Below are 20,341 nucleotides of genomic sequence, written 5' to 3' on the forward strand. Positions count from 1 at the left end.
AGCATGTGTGTGTGTGTGTGTGTGTGTGTGTGTGTGTGTATACAGGGTTTGTGTACACATACACACACACTCTCTCTCTCTCTCTCTCTCTCACTCCCCAGCTCTGACTCAAGAATCGCCTTTAATCAGTGAGATCTTTTCAGGGAAATATTTGGGACGTTTTAACAAATTAAAAAAACAAGATCCTGGGACCGCCCTGGCGGTCCAGTGGTTAAGACTCCACCTTCCAATGCTGGGGGTGCTGGTTTGATTCCTGGTCAGGGAACTAAGATCCCACACGCCGCGTGGTGTGGCCGAGAAAAATAAAGAATAAAATAAAGAGCAATAAAATGAAAACAAAACAAAAAACAAAAACAAGATCCCTCCTGATCCATCCACATGCTTTCTCTCTTCATCCTGGGGGCCTGAGCTATTTGCTGATTTGCATTCCCAGAGGGTTTCCTCGGACCCAGAGTCCTCTGAGGGGTCACTTACCTGCCATTTCTGCAGCACGGTCCTGTCGGAGCCGGGGTATCTCCTGTGGGACAGAAAATGATGGGGGTGACCAAATATCTCAAGGCATGAATGAGGGAAGAGGTGGAACTTTCTGGGGCATCGTAGCGCCAGGGCACCCAGGAGAATCACAGACTTCCCAGGGCAGCAAGATTATTTCCCAAGCTCTCCCTGCCCCCTCGCTGCCCTACTGAAGGCTGGGCTCTTGCCATCCCTGTTGCTCTTATGCAATGGCAGAATGCGCTGCTGCCTGAGGCGTGGCCCCGAGGAGCCCCAGGGCCGTGCAGAAGCAGGCTCGGGGGCCTCACACTCCACACTGGGCTTTCACAGCCGCATCTTGGTCTTCTTTGCCCATGTGCACAACATGCATGTGAATACATGTCACATGTGAATATATGTGTGTGGTTAAGAAAGGCAAACAATATGGAAGGTCATGAAATATAAAAATAATAGTCTACAAACCACTGTTCCCACTCAGGAAGTATCCACAGTTAATCTCCAGGAGAGTTTTAGCCATATACCAGTCTATATGCGCAAGTAGTTTTTAAACAAATGTTTTTGGTATGTGGGATCATCTTATCTGCGCGAGTCTCCTCCCGGCTTCCTTGGCCTGACGGCACGGTGGAGGCGGCCCACATTGCCCTGTGGCCACAACAGCAGGACACCCTCGTACAGATGGATGGGAACTCGTGGCAGCCTCCCCCGTGCTGGGCTTTGTCCTCACAAATGATGTTTCTGTGATCATCTTCGGACATAAATCTCTGTGACTTATGAGACTTACATCTCATGATGATTTCATGCCTTGAATCTCTGCGAGTGTAACCATGAGACGCGTCTCAGGCAATGGTACTGCTAGGTTAAACACTATGAGAATTTTCAAGTGTGCTACATATTGTCAAATTGTCCTCTTAAGAGGCTGTACCGATTTCTGTTTCCACAAATACAATTAAGAAACACAATTCAAACCAAAGAAACACCATTTTTGACCCATGTGGTAGGGGAGAATGTAAAAGTGTAACAGGATGCAGTGCTGGGGAGGGCGTGGGAAGGAACCTTCTCCATGTGAAATGCCCCTTCCGCTCAGCAGGAATTTGTAGGGCCCAGTTCCTCGGCCTCTGAGGTCACTTGGTTCCTTTTCTAGCTGTGTTTTCTTGCCCCCTCTGTCTCCCTGAGACTCCCCTTCTACTCCCCAAACCAGGTTCTTGTTCAGGCTGTTCCACTGAACCAAACCAAGTCCTGCGTCTCTCCAGCCATGCCCTCTGCCTCAGTGCTGCTCAGGAACCCACAGACCCCGCCCTCACATGCATCCCACGGGGACGTTCCACCCACGGGGACGGCACCAGGGTGCTTCAGGCATTCGTGTGGACAAGGCCTGGCTCCCCGAGAGCCCCAGCAGGGGCAGCGACTCTTCATCTTCCCGTCACAGCAGTGCTGTCACATCATCTGTTCTGGGCTCCCCACCCTTCCTCATTCAATACTTTCCTTGGCAGACTTCCCATAAACAGAAAGCAACTCCCTGGCTGGGATTCACCTCTTCCCCCCAGTAGAGAAATCATCCTTTTGGGCCATTTTATTCAGGCAGACAGTAACAACAGCAAACAGGCAAAAACATGGTCCCATTTACTGCATTAGCTTGCAAAGGCTCAGGTGAAGATCTGGCTTTCCCGCCCTGACTGTGAGCCCGCCACCACCCCAGTTCCAGAAGGCAGACTGCTTTGAACGTTGTGAATGAGGACGAGCCCAGGCTGGAGACAGCCAAGTGGACCACCTCGGAAAAGAACGTGTTCTGAGCCCTTCTGAGGATGTGGGGCTGAGCTACAAGGATGTGGAGCTGGTATGGCAAAGCTGCGAGTCTTGCTACTTTATTTTAGAAATCTGACAGTGGAAGGGGAATAGGGGAGCAAACTGTGCCCGTTAAGATCCAGGAAATGAGACAGCCTGTTTTTCTTTTTCATAAAGAGTTCTAGAATTTTATCTGTGGTCTTTTGTGACATCGCCATCCGGCGGAATGGTGTGCGGAAGATAAAGGCAATTTACCATCCCACTGCTCATTTCATCAGCCATGAGCTCCAAGGAAGATCTATCATTTCATTACCATCAGAAAAAAAACGCCATTACCAGCATCTAGACACCTCACCAAAGGTGAGTTCTCTTTGAAAAAATTTTTTTAAAAAATTCATGTTCATCTGAAGGCAATTACAGAACTCTTGGAATGGTTTATGTGAATTTTGTAAATATCTGGTGATTAAAGTATTTCTTTAAGAGTTGATACACTGCACTATTCCATTATTACAGTGTAAATTTTATATTAAACAAGGTGCCAGAGATGGCTCTTGGCTTTCTAAAGCCCTTCCAAGGTCCAAGGGAGGCAGCATGGGAAAGACCACTGGTTTGGAGTCACCAGAACCTGGGTTCAAATCCTGCCCCCACCACCTGACTGCTCTGAACTACTGTTACCTCATCCTTCAAACATGGCTGACCCAGGAGTGCTGGGGAGCAAGTGTAACCATGGGTCTGGAACAGGCTAGCACAGGTGTGGACACAGGGCTCCCTCAATGGGCATAGTTCTAGTTGATGTTGATGCTATCCGAGAGCAGGGCCGATTTTCTTTTTACTCTGGGAGGAAGAAGAGTGTGGTGTAAAAGTGAAGACTTGCTTCTGGTCAAGACCTGCTTTGTTCTGCCAGTACCACTCCGTAAGATCTTAGAATAACTGTGCCAGCTGTGAATCAGATCTCCTGCTCTGTCAGCTCAGGGTTTGCCATGGAGTCTATGGGGTAAGAGTCCAGGCCCTTGGGCAACCAGGGATGGTGTGGAGAAGAATGGATGAGTTCAAAGTCACTGAGGACTAGGTAGGTCACTCTGTCTAACCTGAAGGTGGCCTAGCACGGTGGGCCCACAGAGGACATCTTACCAACCTCACTCCCATCCCAAGACAGGTATCTAAACTGCTCTGGATGACTTCCAAAGGTGGGGCACTATCTTCAAGCTGAACTTTGTGTGTGGTCAACCGCTAGGCTGGGTCCAAATTCTTCCCTATTTTCAGAGGTGATTTTTGTCTGCACTGCTTCACTTTAAATCACATCTGTGTCCTTGAACTAGAAGTGGTCTGAAGCGTGAGTGCTGCCGTCACGTGGCCTTGGGGCATTTCCTACTCCTCCTTCAGTGCCCATGGCTTGCCTCAGCGTCTTGCCTTTGACTCTGCCCCTTTGGTCCAGCTCCACCTGACTGATACCTCCACTCTACCCTGAGCCTGTCTCCCAGAGTGAGCCAGGGCACAGCCCAGGAACTCACATCTTCCCTAGGGAGTCTGGCAGAGAAGCCTACCAGGGGCCTTCAGAGGGTGGGCTAGTCCAGGCCCAAAGGGTCTCTGCCAAGGAACTCATCTCAGCCCAGGAAGGGGTGGGAGATCTGCCCATCCTCCTCCTCCTCACCTCTGGGACTAGCGGGCTATGGCTAGTCCTTAGGCACTAAGAGAGTAACCTCGCATACATCCAGGGAGGTCCCACAGGGAAACTGGGCCTCCTGAACTGAAGTGGACATGTTTAAAAAGACTGATGCCTCTCTAAATTCTCCTGTGTCTTTTCTACTTGCAAAACAGTTATGAGGCCATGGTGAAATGGGTTAGTGAGTAACCCATGGGTGTCAAGAAAACACAGACCACAAGGAGAAGAAAATTCACTCATCCTGGCAAACTAGAAACGTGTCTACTAACGGTCTGTGCTGTGCCTCAAGACAGGGCAAGTCCTGGCCAGCATCTTGCCCTGCCTCTTGCCTGGGTGCGCTCTGGAGGAGCATGCTGGGGAAGCAGTCTGTGGGGTGGGCAGAGTTTTCCACGAGGAGCCAAGAGGCTGGTAATAGAAACACACTCCCGCTCCTTTTTCCCTCCTCAGAAGCAAATCTGAGTTTAGCCTAGTTTTCAGACCTAGACTGTAGGTCAACAGAAATCCATTAATAGACAGGCGTTCTTGCAGTTCAGAGATGTCCTCCTGAATTAACAGGATATTGACCTTCTGTAATATTTCTATTATAACTTCCTGTCTTTATTTCTTTAACATGTAGAAATTTTGCATACAAACAATAATAATAATTGTCTAATGCACTGGAAACTGCAAAGACTTTTTGTCAATTGTCTAATTTTCACAACGACTCAATGAGATAGCCATGATCTCCATCTTCAGATGTGGAAATGGAGGTGGGGTAAGAGATGGACTGCAGACTAGGGAAGCTCATAAGGGTTTGCTGAAGCCTGGTGCAGGCACCCATGAAAGCCCAGCACATCGGGCTGTGCAGAGCGCTTGCTGGACCACTCCTTGACCCCAGGCCCTGACTCTGAAGACAAGCGCACACAAGCAAATTAATAAAACGACAACAAAAATCTTTGTTCTGGCTGGATTAGAGGTCAGTTACCTGACAAATTGGTAACTTGTGTATATTTGGAGTTAGAAATGAACATGAGCAAAATTATCAAATGATTATTGCACAACCATGCCATAAACCTGATGCTGTCAATGCATGAAAAGTCTGGAAGTTTATATAACATAAAGTTACCTCTAGATGCTGAAACTGAGTGGCTTTAATTTTTATAAGGTTTTACATATCTGTATTTTAAAATGTATTTATCTAAACAAGTGGGACCTAATCAAACTTACAAGCTTTTGCACAGCAAAGGAAACCATGAACAAAACGAAAAGACAACCTACGGAATGGGAGAAAGTATTTGCAAATGATACAATCAAGGGCTTAATTTCCAAAATAGACAAGCACCTCATACAACTCAACAACAGAAAAACAAACAACCCAATGGAAAAATGGGCAGAAGACCTAAATAGACATTTCTCCAAAAAAGAAATACAGATGGCCAATAGGCACATGAAGAGATGCTCAACATTGCTAATTATTAGAGAAATACAAATCAAAACTACCGTGAGGACCCACCTCACACCAGTCAGAATGGCCATCATTAAAAAGTCTACAAATAACAAATGCTGGAGAGGGTGTGGAGAAAAGGGAATCCTCTTACACTGTTGATGGGAATGTAAATTGGTCCAGCCACTATGGAAAATAGTATGGAGGTTCCTCAAAAAACTAAAAACAGAGTTGCCATATGATCCAGCAATCCCACTCCTGGGCATGTACCCAGACAAAATCATAATTCGAAAAGATACATGTGCCCCTATGCTCACAGCAGCACTATTCACAATAGCCAAGACAGGGAAACTAAATGTCTACTGACAGATGAATGGATAAAGAAGATGTAGTATATACATACAATGGAATATTTCTCAGCCATCAAAAAGGATGAAATAATGCCATTTGCAGCAACATGGATGGACCTACAGATTATCATACTAAGCAAAGTTAGTCAGAAAGAGAAAGACAAATACCATATGATATCACTTATATGGGGAATCTAAAATGTGATCCAAATCAACATATCTACAAAACAGAAACAGACTCACAGATATAGTGAGCAGAGTTGTGGCTGCCAAGGTGGAGGGGGGTAGGGAAGGGAAGGACTGGGAGTCTGGAGTTAGCAGAGGCAAACTATTATATATAGGACGGATAAACAACAGAGTCATACTGTATAGCACAGGAAACTATATTCAATAGTCTGTGACAAACCATAATGGAAAAAAATATGAAAAAGAATATATATGTATAACTGAATCACTTTGCTGTACAGAAGAAATTAACTCAACATTGTAAATCAACTATACTTCAATAAAATTTTTAAAACTTAAAAAAAATTTTTAAAAGTATTTTCCTTGTGTATTTTCTCCCTTAAAGTACTGATTTTAGTTTTGCTTATTTGTGTTTTATGACTTTCAGATTACTTATTTTCTAATTTAAATTACGTGCTTTTTGAATATTCTAATTAGAAATGCACTAAGTTGTAGGAGTTCAGGTAACTTTTAATTTTCTAGTTATCTTCATTTGCTCATTATGTTAAATCCATTTAATGTCTAAATTAAATGATCTATTTTCTTTCATTTTGGATTAAATAGGATGGTGGTGGTGTTCATGTATTTAAAAAATTTTATAGTTAATTATATTTCTGATTTAATGATTTATTATATTTTTTAATTTAAACTTTTTCATTTTGCTTTTTTGTACTTGCCAAAATTTTCATTGCTTGGGTTAAGTTTGCATTTCAAATTATTTATTTGCTAATTATTTATTTTTAAAATTCAACCTGGGTAATACAATTTAGAGTGTTTTTATATTTTTGTTTCTATATATGTATTTTCTAATTGTTCTACAATGTTATTTTATTATTTGCAAAATAATTTTAACATTTATCCTTTTTGCCAAATTTCTCAATTTCTGGGAATTTAATTTAAAGGAAAAGAAACTGAACAAAAAGACTATAAATGCCCAGATATCTTCCTTGCAGCCTTATTCATGATAGTGCCAAACTGGAAAGAACAGGAAAAGCAAAGTCCACCAGATTCAGTATTGCACATTCATTCAAAATGTCGAGTTTAGAAACTACATACTAGCAGAGTGGCATAATATTAATTAAGAAAAAATCATTATTGCATGTCTGATTTTTATGAGCATTATAGTCACTCTGATCTAATCATGGGAAAAGGGCGCAAAGAAAACTGCAAGAAATAATTAAATTCAAATAAATAGATAAAAGACAGCCCTCTCAAAAACCAAAGAGCAGAAAGAAATACTGGGGCAAATTACAAGGAAGTCGAATGATATTTCATGGGACTCAATGCTATAGAAGTAAGACACTTGTCCCTTCAAAGAGGCAAACATGGTTCTTTCCCCTCTGTTCGCAACGTCTACTTCTGGAGGTCGCCATGGAAAGCAGCCGTCCTGGTATTGTAATCCCCAGGGCACTGCTTGGGGAAGCCAGGAAGAAGCCCACTGCAAGCCCCAGGGGCCCCAGACCCTGTCCTGCAGACCCTTTTGGCACTGTGTTCTCTCACCTTGCAGGCTGGCGTCAAGATTATGCTAATTAACACCAGGTCGCAGGTCTCTTGTTGCCTGGTGACAAAGTTTCACAGTTGAGGAGGAAGAACCGGCAGAACAGGGTAAGTTTTCCTCTGGTTGCATTTATTTTACTTTAACTTTGCCAAACTACAACCTCTTCAAACTCTTTTTCTCTCAGCTTTTTGAGTAAGCAACTTTGGAAATGGCTGTTCTCCTGGTGTGCTTTAGTTACAAACCCCAGACACCAGCTAATTCATTATGTAGGAGAGGAGGAAGCTGGCCCCGAGCCCCAGGCAGGAAGGGCAGCTAGCTGGGGACCCAGCTGGGCGTTCTCCGGCGCCTGGGCCATGGACAAGTTTGGGAGGTTAGTGCGGGAATCTGTAGGGCTTTGGGGTCATGCATTATGATCTTTCCAAAGTCTCAGTCTCTTTGAACGTTGTTTCCTGCTCCACAAGCAGGTGGAGACTAGTGTTTGAACTGCTTCATCACCCACCCAGTTATCCCTTTAAGGAAGCTGCAGTGCTCGTTCAGCTAGGAGGCTGCAGCCTGTGGAGGCAACCTCAGCAGACCTCACCTGATTTCTGCTGACTGTGCTGGGGTTTGGAGCACAGTCTGTCTTTTGAGAAGTCTGGAGGCAAACCATTTCTACGAGTGATCCTGAACACTGCAGCCCACGAACAAATGGTTGAGTCCTAGGCTGGGCTGGGCCTCATAAGGAGGAATTCTTCATGGAACACACTAGAATCACGCCTCACGCCTCTATTTCCACAACAGGCAAAGGTAGGTGCCCCTACTTTGAGTCTTCGTGACTTTGGACAAGCTACTTGGCCTCTCTGAGCCTCAGGCACCGTATCTGTCCAGTGGAGATGAAAAACAATAAATAGATCAGGCAGGTGGAAGAATTATTTACAGTGTCTTTAAAATGCCTGGCCCAGAGCAGGTGGTCAGTATAATCCATACCCGCAGTCTGAAGGCAGGAATCTAATCTGAATGTGTTAAATTGATTTGCAAACGGTCTGGCACACAGTAGGTTCTCAATACATTTACAAACCGTATGGCTGTTATGTGAACCAGGTGCTGATGACCAGCTCTCCTGTGAAGAAATGGGGAGTCAGAAAGGTCAGGAAACGTGTGCTAAGTCACACAACTAGGGAGGGACACAGCTCTGACTGGTCTTCAAGCTGGGGTGACTCTGGGCTTGAGCCTCAGCCTGGAGGGGGAAGGGAGGAGCTGAGGCTGCCCCTGTCCAGTCTTCAGTGTGCCTGGGCCCTACTGTTGTCTAGAGACGGACCTTTAAGGCCTGGTGCTTGGCGGTGCCAGCTTCCTCTTGGGGCTCCAAGGGTCTCCTACTGTTGCCCACCGCTCTTTGCTTGGCAATGCTGATAAAAGGGGAGGACTTCATGCTCTTTCCCTCTACCCATCATCTGGGTGGGTCTTCATCAAAGCTAGGTGATATTTCCTGGTCCCTGGTACTCTTAGAACATGAGGCGTGCAGCTGAACCACGCCCCTCCAAGTGGGCATGATGGGCTGCACCAACCATCACCAGCTTTCAGCTCATGGCCAGTTGGATTCATTGCCAATTTTCAATTTTTGAGCTCTCTACCTGTCTCACATAATAGAACTCATGTCAACCCCCAGAGCCGGGTGAGAAAACACACGCGTGCCTTCTTTTCAGTGACAGATGAGCCTTAAGGATGGGGCTTGACCTGGGCTGCTATGAACGTTTCCACAGGATCTAGCTCAGTGTAGGGTAGTGTCTGGAAAACATGATGAGTCAGGAGCTTCCTTGTCGGCCCATAGAGCCAAAGTTTGACGTTGTCAAGTCAAATTTTCATGGATATGCCAAATGGCAATGAAGCCCACAGACAAGGGCTGGCTCTGCTTGACTAGCGCGTGACTTTGGCAAGGGATGTGCTCTGGGGCTCGGCGCGTTACCTGTTAAGTGGGCTGGATGAATTAAATGAGATAATGCACGCAACGTATCGTACCTTCCATAAAGTCCTCTGTCTTCATCTTCGACCCTCTCCTTGCTGACCCTGCTCCAGCCACCCCCGCATCTCCTTTTTCTCCCCACTGTTAGGACTTTGCACTTGGTATGCCCCTTTCTGGGGGTGTTCTTCCCCAAATCCTCCCACATGGCCTCTTAGTGTTCAAGTCTCAGCACAAACGTCACCTGGGAGAGGACTTCCCCATCTATCTCAGTCTAAATTAGTCCCCCCCCGCCCGCCCCCATCAACATTCTCTCCTGACCCTGGGTGTTCCCTTTCACATCATCAGGTTTTATTTTTTGCAGAGCATTTAAACCACCTGACATAATCTTGGCTCTTTTTGTTTGTTTTGTTTTTCTTGCTTGATTTGCTTCTCCTAAAATAGGAGTTTCACGAGAAACATGTCTGTCGTGCTCACTGCATATCTTCTCATCTGACCTGACCTGTAGAATGACTCGAGTACAAACTGTTGAACAAATGAATGAATGAATGAATGAATGAGCAAGTGAGTTGCCTGGGCTCTAGCAAGCTCTAGAGGTTAAAAGTGGACAAAGGTATTATCATATCTACAAGTTGCTGTTACATTTCTTTTCTTTTGTTATTATCACTATTATTACTAATAATTTGTGTTTAAAAGGCTGCAAAGACCTTTGTGCTTGGGAATCAGCAAAGATTGTTCCACAAATCCTACATCTGGGATTAATGATCAGTGGGGAGTGTCTTGGGGCTACTAATTTGAGGGAGGCAATCAATATGGTGCTGTTTGGTGACTCTATCAGCATTATTTACCATCATAAAGGTGCCAGGAACCAGATTACCATTCACTGAGTACCCAGTGCACACTAGTCACTTAACATACACTCATCACTTCATCTACTCTTCACAACAACTTGCAATTTTCTAACCCATTTTGCAGATCAGTAAACTGAGCTCATGATTAAAACCAGGTTGGCAGTGAAGGTGGGGATGGAGCCCAGTTCTATTGGCCTCAAAGCCTCCACATTCCCTGCTGTCCAAGTGCCTGTCTTCTATTGAGTTACTTTACACATAACAGGAAGGGAACAGACAGAATGGCTAATACATGGGTAATATCCCTATTTGTAAAATGCTGAAGAGCTTCCCTGTCCTAAACAAAGTGTGGGCCGCTATGCTGCCTTTGTTCACATCATTCCTAGCAAGTTGTATCTATTTGTCCAAAGTCGCCCGAAAAGGGTTCTCTCTTCTTAATGATAGTCCTGAATGTTTTAGTAATAACTTCAAATAAGCCTGATAAAGACTCAAGGAGAAAAGGGAAACGTGAATTCAGAAAATATTTCTACAGAAAAAGGATCAGAAGTCACAGCATTTTTGAAAGACAGGTGCCTTACATACAAAGAGCCCCAAACCATCCTTTTGCACCCTTTTTCTTTAACCTAAAGTATCCCTTTAAAAATGAGACCATGGTCCTTCCAATGCCCTTCACCTCTGGATGGGGGGAAAGTTTAGCTGAGGTTTAAATAAACACACACACACATTGCACCATACTGCTGTCACCCATATGTAAAAGGCTATGTGGTTTTTATATCACAGTCATCTGTGCTTGACCGAGAGGTTTCAGTGCAGTGGTGGGCTTGCTGGTTCTGAGAGAACATCTCTAGAGGGAAACAAGAGTGGCTGCGTACCACGCCCCCCTCCCCTGACTCTCTAGCATGGCCAAGCTTGTCGGAGACTCAGGAGAGCATGGGGCTGTCCCGGGGCTGGGTTTCCTCCTGGCTCAGGTAGAAATTAGAGAGGAGAGGGCACGGCCCTGTCTGTGGTCACTCTGGGGGAAGTGTAGGGACTGGCCTTCTCTCCTTGGTTTGACACGCCCTGGAGATTTTTCTCACAACAGCTGAAGTATCATTTGAAAAATACGCCAGATCATGTCTGCCCTGGGTTTTGTTTTTTTAAAATCATGTCTTTGGCCTCCCTTCCTTCCTCTCTCCCTCCCTCCTTCCTTCTCCCACCCTCATGCTGTCCCTCCCCATCCCTCTGTCACAGAGCCTTTCCATCTGGAGCATCCTCTATCTGAAACCCCCTCCCTGCCTCCCTGCATCCTCACTTCCTTCCATCTCTGCTCAGATGTCTTCTGTTCAAAGATGCCCTTCCTGGTCACCTCTTCAAAAGACCACACCTCCCAACACCTCTCTCTTATTTCTTTTGCCCCTGCTCTTTCTGTTCTTGGCGCGCTCTTCGCCACCTGGTGTTGTTTGTCTGCTTTGGTTCATCTCCCTTTTAGGATGTGAGCAGAGCCTTCATTTAGTTTGCTGCATAAATCAGCGCCTCGTTGATAGTAGTTATCCAAAGTGAACTACTGATGAAGAAATGAATTCCAAAGAGCCAGGGAAGGTTTGGCTGTTCCCTTACAGTTGATCCTCAGGGCTCCCCTTCAAGGTATCTCACAACTTCACAGGTAGGCGGGTTTACAGCAAAGCTTTCCTCGGAGCTAGGGACTGTTGTACGGCAAATGGAAGTACCGCACCACGGGGCTGGCCAGTGCACACAGCTGGGTACACCTGGGTCTGTGCCATGTCCACCCCTCAGCAAGTTCTCACTGGGGCCAGATGGGGTCATGGTGCAGAAAGAATGCACATATCACTGGGCACTTGAGAAATGCCCCCCACTCTGCGATCCTGGGTGCGTGGGTGGCTCTGTGCCTCAAAGGAGCTATATCTCTTTGTCCTCCCAATAAAGTAATTTGAGGTCTGCACCTGGGAGGTGGGAATGCCCCAGCAAGTAAGTACGCTGGGCTGTGGCGTCTGAATCAGGGTTTTACCCAGTTGGAATCCTGGAGCGCTGGCTCCACTGTCATCAGTTGTGCTGTCCTGTCCAGCTGTGACTCCTCCCTGCACTCCATCCCCTACCGTCACAGCAAAGTCCTCCGAGGCTCTCACTCACCCACACGCCACCCTTCAGAAGCAGCCACTTTTGTTATCCCATTTACGGAAGTCGGGGCTGAAGCTCAGTGAGGCTCCACAGACTGTTCAGGGTCACCTGACAGTAAATGGGGAGCTGGGTGGCGACCCACGTGGGTCTAAAGCCCCTGCGCTTTTCGCCCTGCCAAGCCACTTCTCTGAGCCCAGCTTCCTTATCTGCAATGGAAGCCACGGCTGTGAGGAGAGAATGCAATCGGGTCCGTCTGGCAATAGCAGTGCTTAAACCACGGTGATTGAAATTGAATTAATGCTCACCTCTTGGGATTTAAAGGTGCCAGCACTGACTTTGGTGCTTTGTTTTCCGGGTGTCAAGGTTGCTTTGTGTGCTTTGAATGTGTTGGTTGATGAACAAGGCATTTCTAGTCTGTTAAACTAATAACCTTAACATTTTATTTTAATTGTAAGGCACCTATTCCCTTTTGTTCCTTTAACAAATCCAATTAAAACAGAGTACATTCAGAATTACAAAATAGATGCTATTAAACCAATAAGAAATCATCATCTTTTGTTATTGGGCCATGTGACCCCCTGGGAACTTTTGCTCCAAATAAAAGTTGAATTCTTATTACCGGCCAGGGGGAAGAGGGCAGTCTGACAGATGATGGCTTCCCAGGCAGCACATGTGCAGACCCACACTGGTGCTGAGGTTGCAGAAGTACACAACATTAGGGGTAGAGGAAGGTACACATGCATAATATAAGACCCTTAGCACTGCGTGGATCAAATTAACCAGATAATTGCCAAATGAAGTGAACCTAATAATTTCCACACAGACACTCTGTGTGCTGTAGCTCTGATGTCACGGAAAGAACATCCCACCCAGAAGCCCTGGAGTAAGGCGAGCGGTGTGAGCTTGGATAAACCACTTTACACCCACCCCACCCCCAGGTCCTTATCTTTGGGTGGGAGGAATATTCCTACCTCAGAGGAGAGCTGTGAGGACTGAATGAAATGGTGAACTGGAGGGCGCCTGCTGTGTGAAGGAAGCATGAAGGGCCTCTAAGGGCTGGCGGAGAGAATGTGTGTGCTGGGGGCTGTAGGGGGTGGAGCGCATCGTAGGACCCACACTCAGAGAAGGCCTGCTGTTTGGGAACCGCGGAAGTGCATCTTACAAGTGTTAGGTGTCCAAGTGAGCCCACGCTGTGAAAATCACACTTCTGGTGGCTGCACACAGCTTCTCAGGGCCCTGCACAGCCGGCAGCCCTCCCCCCGCCTCCCCACACCGGCCCAGGGCAGCAGAGGGCCGGCTTCTCTGGTGGGCACGTGGGAATGCTGTGGGCCAGGGCTGTGGGGCCATGCTGGGCGAAAACCTGCATCTTTACAGGAAGCTCACACCACGGGGGCTCGTGGGGACTGGCGGGGCCGAGGAACAACAGATTCCTGTCTCTATCACCGCCCACCTGGGGCACAGGCCCACTAACTGAACTGGCTGGTGGCATTACATGTACCCTTTAAACTGTTCCTCTCTCTCTACCTCCTTCTCTCCTTGTCAATCTCCACGCTCTTACACTTACATGACTCCACTAGTAGAATATGTTTAAAATCCGTATTATTCAGCTATATTCAGATATATACACACATATATATCTATGAAAACAAGCACCCCACACATTGGTCCCTGGACAGTGGGATAACAGGCAACAAGCCTAAAGAAAAGGCAACAGAAGGAAAAGAGAGGCGGGATAGCGTAGTGGGATGATCACAAACTTCGGTATTACACACCTAGGCTTGTAGGTGTGTAATAGCTAGGTAGCCTAGGTTTGCCTGAGCTGTGTTGTCTTGTGAACTTGGGGAAGGCACTTGACTTCTCTGAGCCCCAATTCTCCTATATTAAAAATAGGACTGACACTTTGCATAATTACTATGGAGATTAGAGATACAGAAATGGTCCAGCAGCACGCCTGCAATACTTTGGTACATATCACCTGAACGAAGAGTAGTAAGTGGCTCTTGACATTGTGAAGCATTTCCAAAATTGATGTCGGAAAACCCCCATAACTGTGGGGTCCCTGTAAGACTCTACCCCCACTGTCCACATCTCTCTCCTGCTGTCATTCTCTCCATCATCTCTGCCAGTGGTGGCGGTATTGCTGTGAGCTGCACAGAAATCTTTCTGCCTCTAGTCTGTCCCCTTCCTAGCAATCTGTCCTTCTGCTCACAGGAAAGCAGGGCTCGATATAATGTAGCTGGGGGCAGAGGTGGAAACAATAAAACCACTTAATGGTTATACCTCAGTGAGTCTATACTCCAAAAAGCAGACAAAATTGTAAAGCAAGTAGTAGAGCACACAGTTCCTGGCCCAGAGTGGGTGCCGGACAAACAGTAATTCTTTCCTCCAGTGCAGACGATGCCTGAGTTGAACATTCGTGCCTGTTTTAGAGGTCTGGCAGAGGTTCTAGACACACCCACTCAACAGAGAGCCCTGCAGTGACCACTCACGTCTCCACCTGCCACAGGGCTTTTCACATGAACGAACAGCTCATTCTGGGAAGGGGTGGAGGGCACAGGGAGTGACCTGAAGGCTCATGGGAAGTCACAGCAGAGGCGAGGCTCTCCCCTTACATATCTAGTGAATGGGTCTTATGAGAGTTGGGAGAAAGAATAATGACGTTTGAATGAGTGACTTCACTGAGGGAAGCTTGCATTACTTCCCCTTAAGAGATATCCCACAAGCAAAAGACATTTCTCATCCACATGGCAGAAAGCTTGTTATGAAGTTAGTCCCAAATATTGACGGTGACTTTGGGGGTTTCAGTTGTACAATATGTCTATCCTGGTCTCAATGCATCGGTGAAAAGGGTGAAGTAATTATTGTGACATTGTGTTAGCAAGATGTTTAAAGATATCAGATATATATAAACAAAGTCAGTCTTAAAAATATACATGAGGGCTTCCCTGGTGGCACAGTGGTTGAGAGTCCACCTGCTGATGCAGGGGACACGGGTTCGTGCCCCAGTCCGGGAAGATCCCACATGCCGCAGAGCAGCTGGGCCCGTGAGCCATGGCCGCTTAGCCTGCGCGTCCGGAGCCTGTGCTCCGCAATGGGAGAGGCCACAACAGTGAGAGGCCTGCGTACCACACACACACACACAAAATATATATATATATATATATATGTGTGTGTGTGTATATATATATATATATATATATATATATATACACACACACACATGAGTGTGAAGCATCAGATAAACTCTAGTATCATAGAGAAGATAATGATCTTACAGCTGAAAATGCTTGCAAATATTCTGATGGCATTAAAATATAAGTTGCCATTACATTTTTAATTTAGATATCCATGGGGTGTCCCACCATGCTGTTTGATTCACAATGACTAGATAGAAAAATTAATTAGAAATTAAAGTCAAACCAACTGGTCCAGTTTTCCTAAAGTATAAAAACCAATTGTACAAGACAAAAAGTACATTTAGAAACTTCTCATATTTGGGTTTCCAAGCTGTTCACGTGAAATGCAATCTATTATTTGACTACCCATCTATCTGTCTGTTCGTCCACCTGTCTGTTCATTTATCTACCTATCCATCTATCTGATTATCTATTGACATTTCTTTCTCTCTATAGTTGCCAGCTTCCCTGGTGTGGACTGATCCCATGCTGATATTTGAGGACACTATGAATTGATAATAACAGTTCATCTAATCAGATTTAGCTGTATTGAAAGATCATCAGTTTCACACTTCTTTTGCCAATACTTACTCTCCTACCCAGTGGGCAGACCTGGGCAGGATGCTGACCACTCAGAGTTGTATAAGAAAAGGGGTGTCCCTGGGCTTTGGGGGCTCCCGGCACTGGTCTGCTTCTAGTGGTTCTCACAGCTTAGAGGGGTCAGAATGGACCCTGAGCAACACACCCTGCCCTCCACAACCAAAAGCAAGGGTCCCAGCCAGGTAAAGCGGCCCTGAGGAGAAGCATGAAGAGGGTGGGGGCTGTCTGGGGGCCCAGATGCACTGAGGGCCTGGGGCTGTCTGGGGGCCCGGATGCACTGAGGAGGAGGTGAGCTGCTTATCCCGGCCAGCCCCTACTTTGCCTGCAGGTGATGAATGAATGAGCAGGCTCTGAGCCAAAGGACCTGGTGGGGAGAAGCTCCTTAATGGAGAAGTCCCTGTGGACAGCCCCATGCTGCTTCCTCCCCATCAGTCATCAGAGAAGGGAGGGCTTCTTACCATGGGAGGGCTGTGGGGGACCAGGCACAGCTGGGCTCACCTAGCTGGATCTCCAGTCTACTGGAAGCATCCTTCCCATCTAGGCCCTTCTGCCCATACTTGATGTGTTTGTCCTCCCTCAGCTGAACTTTATCTTAAATACAAGAAATACAAAAGACAGCCTAGGCTTTTTGGGACTCGGAATTTGGTGGCCAGAATCAGTAACAACCTAGATTTTAGCTCTTTGAGCTTAGAGACTGGCCCCACTTACTGTTCACCTGTATAAATAACACATAGGCTTGGTACCTAGTAGGCTCTCGATACACTTACTGAATTGAGTGTACAAATGAATGAATGAATGCAGGAATAAGCACACGGAGTTGGCTTAAATTAGTCCCAAAGAACTAACAAGGATCATGGACAAAGGAAACTTTACTACTTTTTCAGATCCATGGGATAGAGTTGTCAAATAAAATACAGAACTATGCAATGTTTGGGATATACGTATACTCAAAACTATCCACTGTTTATCTGAAGCTCAAATTTAACTGGGCATCTTGCAATTTTATTGGCTAAGTCTGGCAACCTTACCATGAGAAATCATTGATAAACATGATCAGAACTCAGGCTCCCCTGATCTCAGTCCATATTTTTTTTAATTAAGATTCTAACTCAAGTGCAGTAGGACAGTTTTTCTGATATGTCACCTTGTGTATAGCTGTTCCCCGCAGTGTGCATGTGTAGACACGCATACATACCCAGCAGCGCCCACATGATACACGTGTGGATGCCCTTCACAGGGCAAAACAAGCCTGAGTGGGGGCATGAAAAAGTCACAGACTTCCAAGCCAGGCTGAGAACAACAGAACTAGACTATGGAGTCCCAAATATTTTTAAGTTTTTTAAAAAATTTAAATTTACCTACAGCAAAGTTGCTTCTTTTGTATACAGTTCTCTGAGCTCTAACATGTACAGCTTCACGTAACCACCACCACAGTCAAGGTACAGGCAGTTCCAACACCCCAGAAAACTCACTTGTGCTGCTCTGTTGTTGTCAAACCTTCCCCATCCCTATTCCCTGGCAACCACTGATCTAGTTTCTGTACCTATGGTTGTGACTTTTCCAGAATGTTGTATAAACGGAATCATTCATGATGCAGACTTTTAAGACTGTCTTCTTTTACTCAGCAAGATGCTTCCGAGAGTCATCCAAGCTGTTGCATGTATCAATAGATTTGTTCTCTTTATGTTTAATAGTATCCATTGTAAGGATAAGCCACAATTTCTTATCCATCCACTGAGAGACCTTCAGGTTTTTTATTTCTGATTTTGGCAATTATGAAGAGAGCAGCTATAAACACAAGTTTTTGTGTGAACATGAGGTTTTAGTTTTTTTGGAGGGTAAATACCTAGTTGGGGGAATGCTGGGTCATATGATAAGTATACAGTTAATTTTATCAGAAATTGCCAAACTTTTTCACAGCGATTGTACCATTTTGAACCCCCGGTAACAATATATGAGCATTCTAGTTGCTCCACACCCTTGCCAAATCTTTGTATTATTGGTTTTTATGTTTTGTTTTGTTTTGTTTTAGGCATTTTAGTAACTGTGCAGTGGTACCTGTGATTTCCATTTGCATTTCCCTAGTGACTAATGATAACTGAGCAATGCTTTGTGGTTTTGTGGGCTTACTGGCCACTCATATAACTTCTATGGTGATATGTCTCATTAAATCCCTTGGGCATTTTTTTTTTTATTGTATTGTCTTCTTTCTTACTGTTGACCTTGAGTTCTTTATAGATTCTGAATACTAGTCCTTTGTTGGATATGAATTTTTGTTTGTTTTACAGAGCAAAAATTTCAAATTTTGTTGAAGTTCAATTTGCCAATATTTTCTCTTACGGGTTGTACTTTTGCCAAATTCAAGGTCATGAAAACCTTCTCCTTCGTTTTCTTTTAAAAGTTTTATGGTTTTACATTTTACATACCTATGATCCATTTTGAGTTAGAGTTAATTTCATTAGTTCGAGATTCAATTTTTTTGCATATTGGATAATCAATTGTTTCAACACAATTTGTTGAAAAGTCTGTTGTTTCTCCATTGAATTTCTCTTGAACCTTTGTCAAAAAACAATTGACCATTTTGAACATATTTATATGGATCTAGTTCTGGACTCTGTTTTCTATTCCACTGATCAATATACTATCCCTTCATCAATACCACATTTTGTAATTACATGGGAAGTTTCAAAATCAGGAAGCATGAATCCTCCAGCTTTGTTTCTTTTTCAAAATTGTTCTGAATTTCTAGCTCCTTTTCCTTTCAATATAAATTTTAGAATCTGTTGATTCATACATACAAATAATCCTGCTGGAATCTTTATTGGAATCACATTGATCTTTAGACCAATTTGGGATGAGTTTACACCTTAACTACATTAAGTTTTTCAGCTCATGAATGGTATGTTTCTCCATTTGTTTAGATCTTCTTTGCTTTGTTTCATCAGTGTTTTGCAATCTTCACCACAGAAATCCTGCACTTTTTTTTTTTTACTTACGTGAAATATACAAGTATTTTATTCTTTGGAGCATTATTACTTTTCAAATTTCAGTTTCCAATAGCTCATTGCTAGTATACAGAAATTCAGTGGAGTTTTTTTTGTGTAAACGTGTATCCTACAACCTTGCTAAACTCACTAGTTAGTTCCAAGAATGTCTTTTAAACTCTGTAGGATTCTCTACCTGGACAAGCAGCTCATCTGTGAGAAGGACAGTTTTATTTCATTCTTTCCTATCTCTATGCCTTTTATTTATTTATTTATTTGCATTATTACACTGGCTAGAATTTCCAATATAGTGTTAATAGGAATAGTGAGAGTTTACCTTCTTGCCTTGTTCTCAAACTTAGTGGAGAAAGCATTCAGTCTGTCACCGATTATATTAACTATAGGGTTTTTCTTTTTTTGTGGGGGTCCTCTATCAGGTTAAGGAAGATAAACTGGATTACTTGTTTGCTGAGAGTTTTTGTCATGAATAAATGTTAAGTTTTGTTACGTTTTTTCAGCACAGGTATGATCATGTATGTTTTTCTTTTTAGTCTGTTAACATGCTATATTACATTGCTTTCTGAATATTGAATCAACCTTGCATTTCGACTTGGATGTCATGTATTACTCTTTTTAAATATTGGTGGATTCAATTTGCTTTTTTTTTTTTTTTTTTTGCGGTACGCGGGCCTCTCACGGTTGTGGCCTCTCCCGTTGCAGAGCACAGGCTCCGGACGCGCAGGCTCAGCGGCCATGGCTCACAGGCCCAGCCGCTCCGCAGCATGTGGGATCTTCCCAGACCGGGGCACGAACCCGTGTCCCCCGCATCAGCAGGCGGACTCTCAACCACTGTGACACCAGGGAAGCCCAATTTGCTAATATTTTGTTGAGAATTTTTATGTTCATGTTCATGAGGGATATTGGTCTGTCGTTTTCTTTCTTTGTATTGTCTCTGTGTGATTTTAGTATCAGGGTAATGCCGGCCTCAGAAAGCAAGTTAGGAATTGCTCCCTCTTCTATTTCTGAAAAAGTTGGTGTAAAATTGGTGTTGTTATCTTTAAATGTTTGGTGGAATTTGCCAATAAAACCATCTGAGCCTGGAGGGTTTTTTTGGAAGCTTTTCAACTGTGAATTCAGTCTCTTTAATAACTATAGGTCTTTAAGGGTTGTCTATTTCTTCATGGGTGAGATTTTATAGTTTACAGTCGATTTCATCTAAATTTTTTTCTAAAGTTGTTTGTACTATTCC

General features: G+C 44.6%; 1 protein-coding gene across 2 annotated transcripts in view; it reads right to left on the reverse strand.

The window, feature by feature from the left end:
- WDFY4 (WDFY family member 4) overlaps positions 1–20,341 on the reverse strand; it is a 280,347-nt gene that overhangs the window by 41,521 nt on the left and 218,485 nt on the right. For both annotated transcript variants that reach the window (XM_067710249.1, XM_067710248.1), the window contains one exon: positions 475–517. In XM_067710249.1, coding sequence (XP_067566350.1) covers positions 475–517 — 43 coding nt within the window. The remainder of the gene's footprint in view (positions 1–474; positions 518–20,341) is intronic.

This window comes from Pseudorca crassidens, chromosome 16 (assembly GCF_039906515.1).
Source record: "Pseudorca crassidens isolate mPseCra1 chromosome 16, mPseCra1.hap1, whole genome shotgun sequence".
In the NCBI taxonomy this organism is placed as follows: Eukaryota; Metazoa; Chordata; class Mammalia; order Artiodactyla; family Delphinidae; genus Pseudorca; species Pseudorca crassidens.